Genomic DNA, 21,432 nt, shown 5'->3' with positions numbered 1-21,432 from the left:
TATATATATATATATATATATATAAGCATTGAAGTGAATCTTAAAAAATAAATTTCGGAAGAAATATCTTAACTATTTTATCTATATTACGAGAGATAGGGAAAGAGAACACTGTGTAATATGTTAGTGAATTTGAGAAAATAAAAGTAGGACCTATTCTGAAAGGAGGACCCCGAAGACGAGGCCGGGGAATCTTAGAAACTGGGCAGCTACGTACCACATCATCCTTCGAGTCGCACTCGCAAAAGATATTCGACAAAGTAGGAGGATGCGTCTCCGGCAGGACACGGACGAATTCGACACTGACGCCGTGCTGAAACACACAAAGATCCCAATTGCGATTATCGGCGAAATACATTGCGGACGGAGAGCCGTTCTCGTGCTACGTGATTTTTCATACGTTTGACAACACAGGATTACAGAATAAAGAAAGTATTTTGTTTCTTGTGTGAATAGACATCATAAGTAGCTCTTTTAAAGGACGTCTTACAGAATGTTAATTTTTTTATATTTTTAAGAGATTTTATTGAGGTCTTCGAAAAAATCACCTTAATGAACTCTTGCTCTCTCCAATATTCATCAGGACACTGCTTATTGAACAAAAAATGATCACGCATAATCACAGAACAAAAAACACGATGGTCCGTTTATTTCAAGGTAGCGATATAGGTAGAACTATTTCTTGCTGTTATTTCCATAAAAACCGCAATAACGCAAATAACGAGAACGAGTTCTAATGCGAGTAGCGACAGTAATCCGATGGAACTTGTGTATGTGTGTAAGATCGATCCCAAACATGTCCTTCGATACGCGAACTAATTAAGACGGCGCGAACTTGATCTCTGACGACATTTAAGTTATTCCGGTGCAATGACGTCATTGGTTACATATGGCAAGAACAGCGACGATCCGTGACTCCTTTTTATACGCAGCGGCCGTCTCACGTGATGTAACACTTCACCTTGGCCCATGCAAATCGTGATTTGGCGTCTCAGTATCTCAGAAGAGAAAAATCACGCGGTTGTAACGAAACACACTGTTTGTATTATTTTGCTGTAATTTACAATGGCCGAGACGAGTATCAGCCGGTCACGAGTGACTTTTCGAATCTTTCCGGCTCGAAAGAACGAGAAGTTAATTATCCATGTAACGTAATAAATATCGATTTACTTAGCCGCCTGTTAAGAAAATCCACGCGAAATTGAGATGGATTCCTCATGTTCCTTACGTGGATGCAAATACATCGACGTGATATCTACGTATATTCTATGTGGACAAATCCACGTTGGTTTATTGATACAATATCCTTGTGGACTCTGTGTCGATACTTCCATGTAGATTTTAGTATCCATATATGAATGGTCCATGCGGTATCAATGTATCAGTGATTAGTATCTGTTGGCAATGATTAAGGCTCCTAGGTAGCTTCTAGGACGCTGCAACTGTCTTTGTTTAATGACGTCAGAAGCGAGAAAACGCAAGAATTCTTGACATGCGTTTTCTCACTTCTAACGTCATTAAACAGAGACAGTTGCAGCGACTACCCAGAAGCCTTAATAGTATGATATTTTTGATTCCAAAATATTTTTATATATCACATAACATATTGTTTCCCGTACATTCAAGATGTATTGGGAATCCGTCCGTGATCTTGCATTTATTATTTATTAATCGAACGTTATAAGTACATTTCTGGAAGAAACATCTGCATAATATTAATTATTTCATAACAAGAATTTCCTTCAAACCAATTTATCGTTTGCTCCGAAATATATAACAACGTTTAAAAATTCAAAAAACAATCATCGCGTTATTAATTTGCCAATATATATCATATTAATATTCGTTACATATTAATTATCGTTTTTAACGTCTATCAGTAAATGTGTCATTATGAAGTTTTAGCACATAAACACATCAAGATACATTAGACAGGGTGTCCCAAACTAATCTCAGTTCCCATATGCAAGTAGAACGGATGAAACTGAGTCGAAAAGTCCTATACCATTTTGCAAAATAACACGCAAAATTCCGAGTTATCAATGATTTAGAGATCTATTAGAGACATTTTGATAGTTGGTACATCATTTCAAAGCTTGGACATTTCTACAAATCATTTAACGCATTTTTACAAATCATTTAACGCGTGTCCCGTGTATTCGTAAACATAACCGTACTGTTTAGTGCAATTAAAAATGGAACATGATAAGGAGCGCTTTCGTCATCTATTACTTTACTGCTTTGATTTGAAGAAAACGGCCGTCGAAGCTCACCGATTCATCTCAGAAACTTATTCTGAGTCTGTTCCATCAGTTAAAACGTCTAATAACAGTTCAAAGAGAACACAAAGTGATTTTGTTGCACGACAATGCTCGACCACACGTTGCAAAAGCAGTTAAAGATACGTTATCGGCATTTCAATGGGAAGTATTACCACATACCGCGTATTCACCAGACTGTTCTTCAGGTTATTACTTATTTCGACGCAGTACGGCCTTGCTGACCAGCATTTCAAAACATATGATGAAATACAAAAATGGCTCGATGAATGGATCGTTTCGAAAGACGAACATTTCTTTTACTGTGGAATCCACTTATTGGCAGAAAAGTGGGAAAAAATTGTAGCTAGCGGTGGAAAATATGTCGGATAAAATATAATTTAACGTCTTTCTAAAATAAACTAAAATATAATTTAACGCCTTTCTAAAATAAAGTGTTTTTTTGCAAAAAATTCCTCAAAACTAAGCGGAACACCTAATACTTGTGTCTAAACCGCTATTAGACTGGTCGAGCTATTTTCGAATTTCTGCCGGTACCGATTTCAAAAACATGGTCTTGAAAAAAAAAGCTTTTAACCTTTTACAACAGGTTTATACTACGATAAAATTGATTTTTTAACTTACATAGAATTTTCTATTCCAGGCGCATAAAATGAATCGTCCTTGGCCAAATTTTTATCCTGTAATTTACTTTTGGCAAGTCGGCGATGAATTCTAGCCTCCCGAGCCGCGTATTGCGCGCGAATATCCACTTGGCCAAATCGAGTACTACCTGAAGCTGTGAATTGCGTTACATTTCACTCAGTTTTTATTCCTATACTGTACTCATTATTTTTAATGAAAACGTGGTTTCGTTGAATAGACAAACTGCTGTATAAGCTTTGTAAAGAAGCAGAGAAAATAGGAAAGCATTATCGTACAGAAATGCTATCTAAAAAAGCTATAAATTTCATTTATTGTACTGAATTGATCACATAAATATCTCTTATGCGGTTAGATTACACACACATCTGTAATGTGAAACTCTGCAAATATATCGTAAGACCATGCGCTGTATTAGTATTTAGTTGACGCATGACTTTTATAATTCCAAATAGCCAAACCCTGTGCTAATACGAGCAAATTTCTGATAGCAGAAAGGCAACAAATTTAATACAGGTTCTGTTCTATCATATTATGTTGTCAAACTGCTGCCAGAAATGTGGCAGAGCCTGTTGATAGGCAATATGAGAACAGATTGGCGAACAGAAACCGAGCGGAACCTGATCTGACGGCAGATTGGTGGCAAAAACCGAGCATATCTTGCTGCGGATAGTTTGGCAACAGGTTCTACGCAGGTTTCCGCTGCCAATCTGCTCGCACTGTCTGTCAGCAGGCTCTGCCGCCGAAACGCGAGCTGAATGCGGACACAGATGGTTATGGTTTTGGTGGTGGAATTCTGATCATTGGGATGTTATGTAAGCGATTGTATCATTATGTATATGTATATTATTACGTCACTGTGTATTAACTGTGGCGATAAGTGTGGATCCACCTGAGGCGAATCCCCTTTTTAGGAAAGGTGAAGGTGTTACGTGCCGTGTTGCTACGACTTCGAGCCTCTTCGTATTTCCTTCGGTTATAGAGATCCTATTGCCTATCATAACTCATAATCTTCCTGAAACGATTCCCTTCGAGCCGAAAGATATTTTGAGGAATTCACGACTCTGAAGTTTATTCCATAAACTGACGCGACATCCTGACGCACCCTAATCCTATTTTATGACTGGTCGGACTTAAAATAAAAACAGTAGTTTTCTTCCCGATGTTTGCCTTAGATGATTTCGGATTCATCTAGATAAAGGTAAGATGAAAATACAAAAAATCATCTTAGATGAAACGAAGATGATTTGGATTTATATAGGTGAAAGATAAGTAGCGCTACTTATCTGGATAATTTTTCAGACGATATTGTTTTCATGCGAGATTTTATAAAAATTTATAGTAAAAATTACGCAGATCATAAAACTACACAATGATTAAGTAATTCGTAAACGTAATCGCCCTAAATTTAAGGATCTAACAAAAAAGACCAATAATCATTAACTCCTCACTCACAGTCGACAGCTTGATACGGGCGTAAAGTGGATTGACCAATTGAAACAAATGGTCTGTTCTTTTTAGTTGCACCAGTTCAGCAGTGCGGTTAAAAAGAACAGACCAAAGGAGACAAAACTGAAATTGTTAATTCGTTAAAATCCAATCTCCAATCTAGTCTGATACGGGCTTAACGCACAGGACCATATTATTTCATTCATTTTATCGAAAAGTGAGTTCAGAATATGGACCTTAACATCAATTCAGATAATTTTTAGATGAGATAACATGTTCTTTTTATCTAAAATGAAGATGAGTATATTTAATATTTTTTCCATCTGGATAAAAATAAAGATGATCTCTTTATTCATCTGGATGATTATTTAGATAATTTTATCTAGATACTGGCAAACACTATTCCTTTCTGTGCCACGAATGCCGACACATCACATTCGAAGTTAGCCAGTTCCCGTTTAATCGTCCTTGACCTGAGCAGTTCGCTCTCGAAATCACATTCCGCCCGATATCTCGTCAAGCGCGGAAAGCCTTGTATAATTGTGATCTTTGAAATAAAGTTCAGCAATGATATTTCTGTGCTTGCGATCGTTGCTCCCCAAAATCGATATGAATCAACTTTAAATTCGTCGAACTGGCGGACGGGTGGGGTCCTCACAACAACAGCACATATAACAACACGCATGAACGTATCGAAACACGGTAGGCCAAAATACCAATATATATACATATATTGAAAACATCTTACCTTCTATACGTTCGGCCTACCGTTTCTCGTGCGCTTATTAGCTCAGACAGAATAATTCATTCCTCGTTAACTATTGTGAATTTTGCAATAATGGTGTCTACCTTTTCTATCAGTTTAACCTTTTCTATCTGCACGCGAGCGGATGTACGAAACATACCGGACACTCCGCATTACGTCACAGAAGACTTCGCTATGATGTATGACGTACTTGTAAGATCACAACGGAAACATTGATTTACACAGTTTAAAATTAATCCATTACGATGAAAAGAGGCAAAGTCTACATGCGGCATTTACTTTGATGCAAGTATCGTAGTTAATCAATTTTACAACAATACAACAATATAACAAAGAATTGCATGGTAATATACGTGTAATTTCTGATATTTATAAATGCTAAATATACTATAAATGCTTTGCAAAATGCAGGTATTATAGTTGCCGAATGTAATATTTATCATTTATTTATTATAAATAACAAATATTGCGTACATATTTGTCTGTATTATCATAGGTCATCTGATGGTTGACTGAGACTAAATCATCTTGGAATGACAGATTTGCTAACTATAAACACGTAAACAGAGCCTGTGTCTGTGATAATCCCGCATAGAAAATGTTTTGAGATCTAATTGGGGTTTAATTCGATTTCCCACAGTAATTTTGGATTCTGGTTAGAAGCGTAATGTTTTAAACGTGCGATTCTAAGTGGAAAGCACAAACAAATTCTATTTGGTCACCCCGACATTTTCCCAAAGATTTTTACCAATTTTTGTTTAAACTTTCCTCATAAAAACAAAAATAGTATACTTAGTGATATTGACCAGATATATATAAGCCAGCATAATAATATTCTAATCTAATCTAATCTTTAACGTTTATTTAGATTTATCGGAATTTTTTCATCACATGTGCATAATGTTAATAGATTTTTACATCAGGAAAGTGAAAATTATTATGCAAAAAAATAGTGACAAAACTTCATATATTATTTCTTTTTTACATGATTTCCTGTATGCTGGGGAATTTAGCACAATCTTTTAGCAGAGAGTAAGTGAAAGAGAGCGAGAAAGAGAGAGAGAGCGCTATCGCAACAATATTAAAGTTAAATTATAGAATAAACGACATTTCAAATGAAATGTACATGTGTTTAATAGTAACATTATTTTTACTTATATTTATATTTATATTTATATTTTTTATATTTACATTTATAGTTATATTTACTTATCAGAATATCACTACGCAGAATATCGCATTGATATTTCGTGTGTCGTACGTCTAACCTAATCCAACTGGAACCTAATATTATTTTGGGAAATCGGAACCCAATTAGATCTCGAGATATTTTCCGTGCAAGAAACGGAGAACCAATGTTCGGGATAAAGATGGAGTTCCCAACTGGCGATCGGATAACCTATTTTGGGACAACTTTGGACCAATTTTAATCGGAATCTGCACTGTAAATGGGAAAGTCTGGTAAAATTTCTATGCGGGATACGGCATCGGTACAACAATATCACTGTATCAAAAATTTTATTTTACTTTAATTTATTAAATTTTATTTTACCGTTACCTGCATTACCGATTATTTAAATTCTTTTTGGATGGCGCGCTGATCGAAGTTCGGGGTCGTCGTACAGCATTGCCTTATACGTTATCATGACTTTTGGCAAAGAGAGAAATTGTTGAAAAATCTTCTAACATCTTGCCAAAAATTACGTTGCCGTTTAACAGCTTTGAGCTGACTCACGTATCTAGAAGGCTCGTTGCATCTATTGTAGATCGGGCCTTAAAATCCTTAAACAGCAAAATTTGGAAGAGTGCCCGGGATTCGCGAACGTCTGCGACAAAAGTTGCGCTGTCTACGGAAGTGGCAACAGCGGCATGCTCGGTATCTCCACGAAGCAGAGCCCGATCGTTCCTCACCGGGGAATGTTGCAAAATTTCCAAAGAAGATTTGTAACATTGAAAACAGTCCCTTTGTTGCGATTCCTCTTAGACAAATACATCTAAGGAGAGCTACTGTGTTTCACGCGATCCACTCGACCTACTTGCACCACACACACATACGCGCTTGCACGAACGCACATTCCCTTCCCTCTTCGCCGTTTCGTCGACGGAGTCACCCACGTCTCGAAAAGAGCTCATATATCGCCTTATCGAGCGCGACGAGTCGCACAAAGTTCACGACATTTCTTACACACAAATACTGGAAAATATTCACCGCGTCTTCGCCGCTTTTCCGACCGGCCAATGCGACAATGCGACCTTTTCTTAACATTTTATCCTCCAAAAGAGCCATTCGAAATTTCTCATAAAGTTCGAAAAACATTGCGATGACGCCTTTTGGATTTTAAAAGTAAATTTATAGCGATTACAATTAGTTTCAAAAATCAACTTGAAATCCGGAGACTGCGGCGTTTTTCGAGTTTTATAAGACATTATTAATAGCATTGCTGTGACGTCTTCGGAATACAAAAGGTTAAGCTTTTGAGTACTGTAAATATATACATTTGCCCACCTTTCTCTGTGAACAATTGGTGTTCTCAAGGGCTCTCAATTGTGCATTCACTCTCTCGACTTGTTGACAACAGTTCAGTTGTAAACTTTATTACTTTATAACTTTATTACTTATCAGTTGTAAACTTTATTACTTTATAACTTTATTACTTATCAGTTGTAAACTTTATTACTTTAAGTTCATAACATTTATTTAGTCATTTTTGTGGAAAGAATTTTACAGTAATGATTATATATAAAATTTTATAATCGAGAAGTATGACATCAACATTCTCCCTTAATGTATTATTCTTCCGTTTCATATATGCTATTTATATTTTGCAAACTAAAAACTATTATTAAAATATTTACTATGTTCCTTAACAAGATAAACTCTCCTGACAATCTATATATATATACAGGGTGTCCCAAACTAATCTTGGTTCCCATGATGTGCAAATAGAACGGGTGAAACTGAGCAGAAAAGTCCTATACTATTGTGCAAATAACATGAAAAATTTCGAGTTATCAATTATTGAAAATGGTCGTAGAAGCTTCTTTAATTAATAACTCAAAAATTTGCGTATTATTTGCAAAGTGATACAGAACTTTTTTGTTCAGAGTGGCCTAATCTACAAATATATGACAATTGTTGTACCTAACAACAAATTCAAGGTTCAAAGGTCAAAGTTCAATATACTGATGTCTGTTGTTAGGTGCAACAATTGTCATATATTTATAGATTAGGCCACTATGAACAAAACAGTTCTGTACCACTTTGCAAATAATACGCAAATTATTGAGTTATTAATTAAAACAGCCTCTGTAAATGACCATTTTCAATCATTGATAACTCGAAATTTTGTGTGTTATTTGCAAACTGGTATAGGACTTCTCTGCTCAGTTTCATCCGTTCTATTTGTACACCACGGAAACTGAGATTAGTTTGGGACACCCTGTATATATAGATAGCATTTTTTCATACAAATATTAATCAATTTTACTATACTTTCTAGTTTTCTAATTTCCTATATATATATAATATTTCTTTTGTGCATTCTACACCTAATATCACCAGTCACAAACAAAGCGTTCGACAAGTACGGCCGGGTCACAGGAACAAGGAGCTGCTTCCCGTTGCACCGCTGGGCGCTCGAAGAATCAAGAGTAAAGTAACGCAGAATCTCTCCGCAATACTCTCCATGTGAGAACAACGGAGTATCCTTACCTCATTGTTGGAGCCGGCATTGGTGAAGTCGTTGAGGGAGGCCACCCAACTGGCCAAGAGTTCGTTAAGGATCACGAGGTCGTAATGCAGCCAGACGATTAGCTCGTTGACCCAGCGCACGGCCTCGGCGTCGGCGCCGGTCGCGGTCGGCAGGTGCAGAGCTCTCGAGCTCCTGGACGGGCTGATGAGGACGCCGGAGGTCTTCCTGGTCAGACGTTTCCTCACCGGCGGCGTCGGCGGCACGTAGCCGGCCGTCGAGGGCGACGGTGATCTCGCGAACACGGCACCACCACTACCAGCACCACCACCACTACCAGCGACCGCACTAACAACACCGCCTACGGCAGCACCGATAACACCGCCACTGCCGCTGCTGCTGCTACCAGCAGCGGCGGCAGCAGCACCACCACCACCGGTAGCGGCGGCGACGGCACCGCCGCCACCACCTGCACCACCTGGTCTCGCAAGGGACGGCAGGGAGGTCGACGACGACACCGACACCGGCTTGGATTTGTCAAAGAGCGGCTTTCCAGCGGCTCCGACGGTGGTACCGGCGGCACTCGCGATCACAACACTCTCGCCGTGATAAGCATGGCCGTCTTTGCCGTACTGCGCCGACGACGAGCCGATGGCGAGCTCGTTCAGCACGAAGCGATTGTACACGTACTTGCCGACGCACAGCACCAGCAGACCGAAGAGCATCCAGCCGAAGATCAGCATCGACAGCGTATCCATGGTCGTCTCACCAGCCGAGTCGAAACTGCATATCAGATCGTCCACCCGCTCGGCCAAGTCGGCCATATTGCCCCATCGTTCTGCCAACCAAGTCCAATTGGATTCCAAAAACATTCTTTTCTATTTTCACCCGCGAGCGACCGCCGCCCCACCACCGCTCTCTGTACTTGGCTATTAATACGCCGCGCATATACCCTGGACTGCACGCTACTAATCGTCTCCGACGACGTCGTCGTCGTCGGTCTCTCGTCGGTCTATTCGCGCCCAGCGAGCGTCCTCTTCCGGATCGCCGACCTGCGGAAGTTCGCTTAGCTTTCGAGCAGTGCTGCTATGATCGAAGATGAGAGGACCAGGTCAGTCGCTTCAAGGTCGGCCGCTCTTTTCGACCTTTCTCAAGCCACTTTCGCTGATCCAATCTCTATTACGGTTCGTGATATTTGATCGACCGATTTTTTCCAGAATTGTTTCCTTCGGTTACTCGATCGGAAAGTCAATCAACGACGCTTCTTCGAACAGTGACGTCACCGGTTGATAAAAAATGATCGGTTCAATCGTATCGTTTCAAAGTTGGTCGCTCCCTTCGGTTCTCTCGACAGTCTCGTTGAACCAGCCTCAATGACGATCGCCGATTTCTTCTTCAGACTGAGGCCGGGAACTTCCGATCGGGAGATCAATCGGTGACGCTGCTGAGTCGCACGCTTCCTTCGCGATCTCTTTCGTGGTCGACCTTGACAGTGAACTCTCTTTCGTCGGTAGCGCCAAGTTTTTCTCGTCTTCTGTCTTCTATGCGATGCTGTCGATCTGCGCGGAACGGTGGATATCCAGAGGAAGCGAGTACCGTAGATGTGTCTACGTCACACCGGAAGTCACCGAGTCAACTTTTCCTTCTTCGGAAACTGAGATCAATCGGCGTACCGATTTCACTGTAGTTCGCCTGTTCGGAATGAGATCGAGCTGAAACAGGAGAGATTCGATACACGTTAGGCGACGAACTAGTTTGCCGATGAGAAAGAGAGAACTTGTTAGCCGCCATCGGCCGATAAGATTGCCGTGAATGAAGACAATTGCGCGATACGCCCACGCCCGTTGTTGCAACGCGAGATTTCGCGCGCAAGAAAAAAAAATACCATTGTATTCAATGGTACGCTGATCGACAGCCATGACCGCAACGAATCTTCTTGATTAACAATAGCGATATTTTATTGAAATTCGATATGTTACGCACACTTTTCACAATGCAATTTTTAATTTTAATAACTTGAGCGATAGTTGAAAGGAGGAAGTTCTCACGAGATGCCTTTGGGGAAACGAACGATCACATCAATTTTTGCTATTGTGTGCGGGCAAATTGGTGAAGAGCTTTTAACCGCACCGAGCGATACATTGCGTTACAATGCAAATAACAAGTATTTTTAGCTGGCTATCGTCACTCGTGGGCCGGTTGGCTGATAAAAGGTAACCAACGGGCGACCGCAACAATAAGAATTACCGGCCAGTAACCTTGACAATGTCTTATCGTTCTATTGCTATATTTTTTTATATTTTTTAAGAGATAGAGGGAAACAGAAAAGGAAAGGGGGAGAGAAAGAGAAAAAGGAAACGCATATTTATTATCTACTTTGGAATGTTATTTCCCTTGAGTGCAAAAAGGAAAACTCAGATATAATATTGATGTAAAATGCAACAAAAGCTTCGGCACGTAATTATGAAGTATAAGTAGATGTAAGTAAAATGAGTCAGTGTAAAAAAAAAACACCAAATATTTTGTTGGAAGAAAAATAACACTATTGTAATAGAGGAAGTGGCGAATAATAAAAGACAGACACACCGAGAGAAAAATATCTAAAAAATAAAAAAATATTTATTTAGCCGGTACTAATAATATTTAATTAAATCAAGTGAAATTCTTTCATTTAAACAAAATAAACAATTGCTTTCATGGAAAACTGCAGTTTGAAAAAATTTTTATTTTCTCATTTGAAAATTATTTTTTCTTAAAAGTATAAAAATATGTATATTAGTATAAATAAATATGTTATTATTACTCGCTGAGTATCTTTCTAACTACTCGCTAAATATCTTTTTTATTTTTCAGGTATTTTTCTCCCAGTGTGTAGATAAATAGATAAATAAATGGATTTATTCACTGAGGAGAGAAATGAGAGGGTTGAGAAGGATATCTCTTTCGGGACAGGGAAATTAAAGCATAAGTCTAATGATTTACAAAAAAAAAAATGCTAGCAATAAGTAACATAATAAAAGAAGAAACAAATTTTTTAAAGAAATTAAAAGAGTAGAATAACTAAAAAAGGAATCTAAAAAAAAAGGGAAGAGAGAAAGAAGGAAAGAAAAGGAAAAATAAATAGAATCAAAGATAAACGCGCGTATCACTCCGGCAGAAAATCACCGTTGCTCACATCGGATGTAAAAGATCGTTGCCGCAGTTGCTGGTTATAGTTCGGTGATTCGAATTCAATCACGCGTGCTATCACGATCAACGAATTGGGATCAATGAATCGGGTCAATCATGAAAAGAACAACGGAGGATAAAACGTGTACAATGTAGCAACCGGTTAGGCATATATCTTTCCCGAAGATTTTTGCTCGAAGAAACACACACGTCGCCGCTTTTTTGCCAAGTCAAATGACGTAATCGACAGTAGAGATAGCCGATATTATTTGAAATATCGATAGTTTTAATGCCAAAATATCTATATTTTGCATCAATGTTTTACTATTCGAAATTTTCATATATCGATACACAATCCTTAAATAAAGAATTCCGATATGCTTATGTTGGCCGCCTGTAGCAATTATTTTTTCAATTTAACTATCTCCTAATGACTCATCTGAAAGTTTTAGCAATTAAGTATATTAGTTATTAATTGCGACTTTAGTTCCCTCCGAGAGGCTGTATTTTGTAAAGCAAGTGAGATAATAAAGAACGAAATAAGTTGGCGGGTGATCATTTAAAATCAATTATTATTTTTATAATCCCTTGATCTCAGCGATCTTAGCATCTATAAATATTTATAAATATTTGATTTGGCATTCCGAATTAACGCCGTGTCTCTTATGGATTTGTTTCCGACATTTCGAGAACATTTCGTTAGCAGTTCATTGTTTTCCGAATAAGGTACGACCCGAGATTGGCATTTATAGAGCAATTATAAATTATTATTATACGTTTCTTATAATGTACAAAATAATATAATTTATTTTACAAATGCAATTTTATTTAAAATTTTAATTTATTTAAAATAAATTTTAATTTAACTTATTAAAATTTTTTTCTTTTTTATTTAGAAAATAATTGTAGCGTAATTATTTAAACATTATTATAAATACATGCCATTCATATTATTACATTCATACAAAGTATACCGAATAGGTACTTTTAATCAGAGTTACTTGTAAAAAGTAACGCGTTATTTATAACGCCATTACCGTTATAGTTAGTTTTTCAGTGATTTTGTAACGACGTAATTTTTTAGCGATAACTTTCCTAATCCTGCTTTTAATCCAATATTTTTATGTAATTCATGTATTGATATTGATGATATCGACACAAGACATTAGATACATTACGTATATCGATATTTCTATCCACGATACGTATCGATACGATACATCGATCCAATGTATCGATACGTTGGGGTTGTATCGCTCGTCTCTAATCGACGGGTTTGCTGACCGACGCACAGCGGTGTTTAAGAGTGAAACAATGCGACCGATATTTGGGTGAACGTTTCGCTCACTCGAGTTCCGTTACGCTTTCGCTACACGCCGACAAACACGTAGTAAACGTGCACGTTCACTTTTAATCGCCGCCAACATGACAAGCCGAACCAGCGTACGCGTTGATTTTTTCTTTTCCCTTGTCTCACTTTCACTATTCCTTTCTCTCTATCTCTTTCTTAGTATACAGTAGAAAATTAAACTTCAAAATATTTTAAGTAATGTCTCTTTGCAATCAGCTCGATGCTGGTGGCGTTTATTAATGTTAACGGCGGCCACGGTTGTTTCGAAAAAATGTCCGACTGTCGTCGACAAATTTCGAGAGAGATCGCTTGAACGTGAGGCCGAGCCAGGCACCCGGACAGAATGAAAATATCGATCCAGTTCCAGTTCCAGTCCACTTAAATATTTAATCAAAGTTTCGGTTTCGGTTTCTTGGACAATGAAAGTGCCGGTAAAAACGTTTAAATTACGATTTTTTTTCCATTCCGTTTCTTTAGACTTGTTTTCTTACTGAAATTTTTATTGGCTTAAATTATATTATATAAATGTTGTTAGTTCTAGTTCTTACCAGAAAGCAGAACATTGATTAGTTATCGCGATAAATAGAAAATCTTCACTCGCGATGTAACGTGTATTTCAATTAACTGCAAGAGCGCATATACCTTTTTCTTTTCTTTTCTTTCCTTTTCGTTCTTTTTTGCTGTTTCCTCTCCTTGCGTGTTTTATCACATGTCTATACGCGTCTATACTTTGTTATCAATTATACTATATGCTATGTGGAGTATCCTAAAGCAAATAAATATCTAATCTACTGTACTTCATTCGACTTTATTTCTCACGTTATCGCCTGTTGAATCCGGTTTACTATCTCAATGTATCGCACCTGTGCTGTGTCTCACTCTACGAGACCACGAAGTGTCCTATCGATGACTCGACACGGATAGCGTTTTCCAGGGAAGACGTCCCGATCGGGAGCGTTGTCGCTTCGAGATGCGTCAGACGCTCCGGTATCTTCTGGTAGTTAGAAAAAAAAAAGAGAAAAAGAACATGTCATTCACATAGTGTATTCACGGCCAGAACGGCGCTTACGTCACGATCGTTCGCCAATGAGAAAAATCGATGATTCAAATTAAAGTTAATTGTATGTATGCGAATGTTCAATAAATAAATTGAGGATGTCTACACTGAAAGGATTTGGTAGTATATAACAAAATTTAGTAACTGTTACTAAATAATTCGGCGAAATATTGAAGGCCAAACGTTACGGCAACGGTTACAGTTATGAGATAATTTGATTGTATGAAAGAAATATATAGTTTTAAGAATCAAGATTTAGTCGCGTGAACTATAGATTTAGATCGTTAAACTAAATTTTGGTAATTAATATCAAATCTTGGTAGCAGAAAATGAGATATATTCGGCAACTATTATTAAATAATATAGTCTGTAAGGAAAATTATTTTAGGTAATTAGCATCAATTTACTAAAAAAAATTCTATCGTTCTAAGTAAATTATCTTAAGATAGCTTGATATTCTTACTTCATTTTGATTTATTTTTTTCATTTTATATGTGAAGAAATCTTCCGCAGTTTCGATCTCGTAGTGGACATCCGTCCAACTACTAACCGCGAACAGTGCTGTTTTATTTTAGTAATCAAACAGAAATCGACAAATTCTGGTCAAGTCTTTGTATCTCGTGTTTATAATGTGTCCTTGTATGAAGAATACTAATTTTTCGGCAGACGATCTCTGTTGACTCAATTGCTAAAACATCTCCGGACAAACTTATGTAACCACATATTGCATATGTATATATCATATATATATACATACACATATATATAATATATGTATATATATCATTCAATCATGTTCAAAAAAAGATTCTTCTACATTAGGCATGTGATTGGTCAACTGGTTGAAATCCTAGTTATTTCTGCTTAAGGCCAAACTTGTCGATACTTCTATCGGAATCTTTTGGAATACGTAAATCTAAAAAAAATATACCGATTAGTTGATCAACTTTCTTACTGTTTAAGTCTTACCGTTTACGGCAATCTACGTGCAAAAACCTTAAAGACCGTTTACAATAGCCGCATGTAGTAAGACACAAGCGGTAAGCTAATTGACCAATTAAATTCGTATATTCCAAAAATAAATCGACTGTGGTTGATCAAGCTTACTGCTTACATCTTATTGCATACTTTACGATTATTGTAGACGGTCCTACCCTATAAATGCGTGATATTATTTAATATTAAGTAATATTTCTGGAATATTAATAAATGGTTATAATGGTTATACGTCCACTCCTAATAATATTAAAAAAATAATATTATTTAATGTTATTGTAATATTACATATTTCTTAAATATTCAACTCTATGTATATGTATAATATATATAATTGCAGTTTTTATATATAGTTCAAACGTATTGCAATATCAATTGTTTTATTATATGTATAAAGTCGAAAGAATTTTGTGTAAAAATATGTTTTATGTTAAAAAAATTATATATATACATATATATATGTATTATTTAAAATTATATATATACATACATATATATATATGTTTCTATATTATTATTATTTTATTTAATATTCTAAGAACATTTTTATAATATGCCAAGAATATTATTTTAATATTTAATAATATTCATATAATATTCTAGGAATATTACACGCTTATATGGTTCAAACGTGGTCTATAATGAGCGGTAGGGCAATGTTTACAAGAAGTAAGAGTAAAAAATTAACGAACCATATAGTCGATTATTCTCCTCACGTTCGAATGTGATTGGTTAATCTCTTATTCTCACTTCTTATGAACATATTCCTCTACTGTCCATTGTAGACTACGCTTTAAGTGCCGTTAACCGCAAAGAGCCGCATCGATCGATCGCAGAAAACAAAGTCCAAGTCAGGATCGTTCACGAAAACGGTTTCTATGCGTATTAAGCAGCCTCTCATTGGTCAATAGTTACATTCGCCGTTCTACTTTACACACACACTCACAAACACACACACACACGTATACGTTGCAATCATAAAACCGTTCCAAATGTGCTGCTGGATATCGATTAAACCGCTGAAGGGCAAAAGGCCGACTTTCATCACGCGAGGGAGATTCTTTCGCTGTCCTAAAATATGCTAATAATCTTTTCGTAAGTAAAATGCTTCGCGTAAAAAAAAATTGAAATAAAAGAAGAGAGAAAATATAACATATCATCGATGTTATTATCCTCCCGTGAAAGAAAAAATTATTCACAACATGCGTTCATCGCGTTCCACTGGCCACTCACTTTCTCGTGATCTAATACTCCCGTCCTTCCATTTCATAAACACGTCGCGTCGGAACGGTGTTATCCTGTAAGCGCATAATATTCCTAGAATATTATATGAATATTATTAAATATTAAAATAATATTTTTATAATATTCCAAGAATGTCATATAATATTTCTTAATATTGTAGGAATGTTCTATCGATTTGATATGTCCATTTCATATAATATTCTTGGCATATTATAAAAATGTTTTTAGAATATTAAAAAAATATAAAATAATAATAATAAGAATATAGAAACATACATATAAATAAATAAAAATATGTATATATATATACCCAGCAGCGCAAATGTCCAAAATCAGGACATGAGACGTCTTTTAGACGTCTTAATATAATACATTTTTAAGATGTTTTTAAGACATCTAAAAGACGTCTTATGTCCCAATTTTGGACATTGTGCTGTCTGGGTACATAAGTATAATTTTTTTTTGTATAAAACGTATTTTTACACAAAATTATCTCGACTTTATTTGAAGAATAAAACAATTGGTATTGCAATACATTTGAAATAAAAAATTACAATTATACACACACACATAAAGTTGAATTAATTAAAATATATAATATTAAAAAATATATAATATTAAATAAATCGGAAAATTCCGTCCATCTAGCGGCGAGTAGTTGTAGCTAGAACTGTCGGTAACTCTAATGTCTAAAACAAGCTTAATTTTTTAGTTTTACCATTTGTCAATAATATTCAGTATATAAAGGTATACGTTGGCATCAGTAACATTGCTTCTTAATGCACCGAAATTGTCGAAATTTGAGCCAAATAAGCGTCATTTGCGCGAAATGTTAATTTTTTGGTTCAAATGGAAGAAAACTGCAGCTGAAGCTCATCGAATGCTTGTAGAAGTTTATGGTGATAGTGCTCCTTCCGATAAAACATGCAGAGAATGATTTCGACGCTTTAAAAGTGATGATTTTGATGTGGAGGGCAAAGAGCGTTCTGGACGGCCAAGAGCATTCGAAGACGAAGAATTGCAGGCATTGGTGGATAAAGCCCCATGTCGAACGCAAAAACAACTTGCAGGAGCGTTAAATTGTGCTCAATCTGTCATTTCCGATCGTTTGAAAGCCTTGGGAAAGGTCTACAAAGAAGGAAAATGGGACCCATTTGAACTGAAACCAAGAGACATCGAAAGGCGAAAAACCACCTGCGAAATTTTGCTTGCTAGGCAACAAAGAAAGGTGTTTTTGCATCGTATCATCACTGGGGATGAAAAAGGGATGTATTTTGGCAACCCCAAACGTCGAAAAACCATTTGCGACTCCGGCCAATCCTCAACATCGACACCAAAGCGGAATATCCACGGAAAGAAGGCAATGCTTTGTATTTGGTGGGATCAGAAGGGTGTAATGTATCATGAACTGTTGAAATCTGGTCAAACAGTCACAGGGCATCTCTACCGAGAACAAATTATCCGTTTGAGCCGAGCATTGCACGAAAAACGACCAGAATATAAAAGGTAGCATGAGAGGTAGCATAAAATGATTTTGCTTCATGACAACGCTCGGCCTCACGTCACGAAACCTGTACGGAAACGTTAGAAGCACTTCGCTGAGAAGTGCTACCCCATGCGGATTATTCACCAGACTGTGCCCCTTCCCGATTACTACTTGTTTCGGTCGATGGCACACGCACTTGCTGAAGAACGCTTCAATTCTTGATGAAGACGTCGAAAAATGGGTCTCTGACTGGATAGTCTCCAAAAATGAGTCATTCTTTCGCCTTGGAATTCGCTTGCTGCCCGAAAGATGGGAAAAAGTCATTGTTAACGAGGAGAATATTTTGATTGATGTACTTTTTCATTTTGTTTCTTAAATAAAACCATACTTTTTGCAAAAAAACGGACGGAACTTTCCGATTTAGCTAATATTATAACAACGTTAAATAATATTGTTTCTTAAATATTATCAAGGATTGACGTATAACCGTCTGTCAATATTTCAGAAATATTACTCAATAATAAATAATATTACGCGCTCACAAGGTATGCATGAAAGTCGGAGTACTCTTGACTCCACGCGAACCACGCCGTTTCTGCGCTAACTGGAACGATTGCTTAGCGGATTCGGATTAATTAGTCGCCGAACGGCCAACGATTTGAGAAGTACGGGGAGAGACGTCTCGTTTAACATACACATACACACAACAAGCGCGCATGCACGCATCCTTCCCCGTACCATCTTGGACCGCAATATCTCTGCGCATTGCGTCCGTTTTGGACGCATTGGCGCCGCGTTTCTCCTTCTTTCTTTTTCTTTCTCACTTCCTCCCTTCTTCTTCCATCCATTCTCTCTCTCTCTCTCTCTCTCTCTCTCTTTCCCCTCCCTCTCACGCACACTTGTATTAATCTAATCCGTTCCGTTTATCGGACGGATCAAAAGTGAATCACGTCGATAAAATCGGAATATCGAATACACCCATCGAACGCGTATCAATCAATAACGAATTATCACACCATGTTAATGTCACACAAGTAAACGCTCAACACGCGTTCCGAAGAAAAAATAAACGTGACGCGCGTATCTTTTCGTTCAGTTCCTCATTTGACACACATACACACAACAACGATGACGACGACGGTGAACTACAACACGGTGATGACAACAACAACAACAACACGACACAAAGGCCGCGACGACGCCTACCTTTTGCACTCGCGCAAATCGAAAGCGTGCGGCGCGACGCAACAACAGCCATCGAGCGGAGCGCGTCGGCGGCGACGGTCCGCGGCTGTCTGACTTTCGATTAACCGGCCGATCGCGCCGACACGCTGACGTCTCTCTCTCTCTCTCTCTCTCTCTCTCTCTCTCACATCGGCGGAGGGGCGACCTCCGCCAAAGTGACAGCGAGCGGGAGAGAGAGAGAGAGAGAGAGTCCGTTCTCCGGCGTTCACCCTTCGGGCGCGCACCACCCCCTCGTCGTTCGGGTGGGCGCCCTCGACTGCCTCGAGTTGCCTCTCGTTTTTCCTTTTCCACATTTTCTTCTTCTGCCGGGTTTCTCTGACGAGGAAAAAATCTTGAAGAGGAGAAGAAGAAAGCGAAGGAGGGAGCGAAATATTTATCGCACTTTATATTGCACCTTTGCTAGAAAACGGGAATATTTTCCTGCCACGATCGTGGCAACAACTCAAATTTGATAATTTCGGAGACGTGACCGTCTTCTAGCAGAGGTGCGATATATTTTAGAATATATACAGGACGCTCTAAAAGTCTTTTTCTCAGCAAGAAGTTGCGACCCATCAGTTTGTTCCTCGATCCGCCGCTTTGCCGATTCGGAATCGATTTCACAGCCGATGAAATAAAAAATAATAGAGATGGTTCATCGTTCATGATCGACGAGATCGCTCAAGATCGACCTTCTTCTCAGAGTGAAACGTCGCGCACTGGGACGGCTCCTGGCTCGCAGCTTAGCATCTCGCGGTTTTTAAAGATCGAGCAACTTTCTAATACCTCCATTCAATGTTTGCCGGTATCCATTATAGATACAATTATCTAAATAATCATCCAGATAAATAAATAGATCATCTTTATCTTTATCTAGATGGAAGAAATACAAAATATATTCAACTTCGTCTTAGATTAAAAAACATGTTGTCGCATCTAAAAATTATCTGAAATGATATTATAGTCCATATTCTGAACTCACTTTTCGAAAAAATGAATGAAATAATATGAACCTGTGCGTTAAGCTAGTATTATACTAGGGATTGGAAATTAGATTTCAACGAATCAACAAATTTCGGTTTTATCGTCTTCAGTCTGTTCCTTTTAGTTGCACTGCTAAACTGGTGCAATAAGTTAAAGAGAGACAAAATATATTTATATTTGTTTTAATTGATCAATCCACTTTAAGCCCATATCAAACTGTCGACTGTAAGTGAGCAGTTAATAGTCTTTTTGGATAGATCCTTAAATTTAGAGCAATTACGTTGACGAATTATTTAACCGTTGTGCAATTTTATAATCTGCGTAATTTTTATTATAAATTTTTATAAAATCTTTTATGAAAACAATATCATGTGAAAAATTATCTAAATAAATAGTGTTACTATCTTTCATCTAGATAGATCAAAAGCGGAATCATCTCCATCTCATCTAAGATAAATTTTCCGGATTTTCATCTTACCTTTATCTAGATGAATTTGAAATCATCTGAGGCAAACACTGCTTATTGTATAACCTTACATTATAATATTATCAGAAAGTTAATGGAACCTTATTTCAATATTTCGGCAACTTTACATTTTAATTTTTAAGTGACTTTTATTCTACTTGGATTAGCACATGAAAAAAGTTTATTTAAATTTAATATTCCTATGTTTATTTAATTTTATTTTCCCCGGACTTGTTTCCGACTAATTTATTGTTTGGATTAACCGCTACCCTCGTCAGCACATCAATATCCTAGTAAGATTAAGGTAACCTTAAATGGTAAGATAGGTAATATTCCACGGAGATTAATAAACTTAAGTCATTAACATAAAAATGTTCGTCTAAACTCATTTCCATTAACATCCCAGGAACCTTAAATGTAACGTTATATTAATATTCATACAACATGCAATAGGGACCTCCTAATCCCGATAAAAAGTATTTTATACAAAATTTGATAAAAAAACTTTTAACCATTTTCTCTATGTTGAGTGTTAAAAAAAAAGACTGGTCCTCGCTAAAACCTAACGTACACAGAAGAAAAAAAATCATCACTTCATATCCTTTCGTGGTTTCGATTCCGATAAGCGGC

The 21,432-nt window shown here is 37.2% G+C and overlaps 1 protein-coding gene across 5 annotated transcripts in view; it reads right to left on the bottom strand.

The window, feature by feature from the left end:
- The window catches only part of LOC106749653, a 31,089-nt gene extending 21,372 nt beyond the window's left edge, over positions 1–9,717 (bottom strand). For all 5 annotated transcript variants that reach the window (XM_014629320.1, XM_014629318.1, XM_014629322.1 and 2 more), the window contains exons 1-2: positions 8,849–9,717; positions 218–313 (exon numbers count right to left, since the gene is read on the bottom strand). In XM_014629320.1, coding sequence (XP_014484806.1) covers positions 218–313; positions 8,849–9,697 — 945 coding nt within the window. In that variant the 5' untranslated portion in view covers positions 9,698–9,717. The remainder of the gene's footprint in view (positions 1–217; positions 314–8,848) is intronic.
- Between the last annotated feature and the right edge of the window lie 11,715 nt (positions 9,718–21,432).

The sequence above is a fragment of the Dinoponera quadriceps genome, unplaced genomic scaffold (genome assembly GCF_001313825.1).
Source record: "Dinoponera quadriceps isolate SergipeBrazil2010 unplaced genomic scaffold, ASM131382v1 scaffold3773, whole genome shotgun sequence".
Lineage (NCBI taxonomy): Eukaryota > Metazoa > Arthropoda > Insecta > Hymenoptera > Formicidae > Dinoponera > Dinoponera quadriceps.
This window is presented reverse-complemented; position numbering and strand designations above follow the sequence as displayed.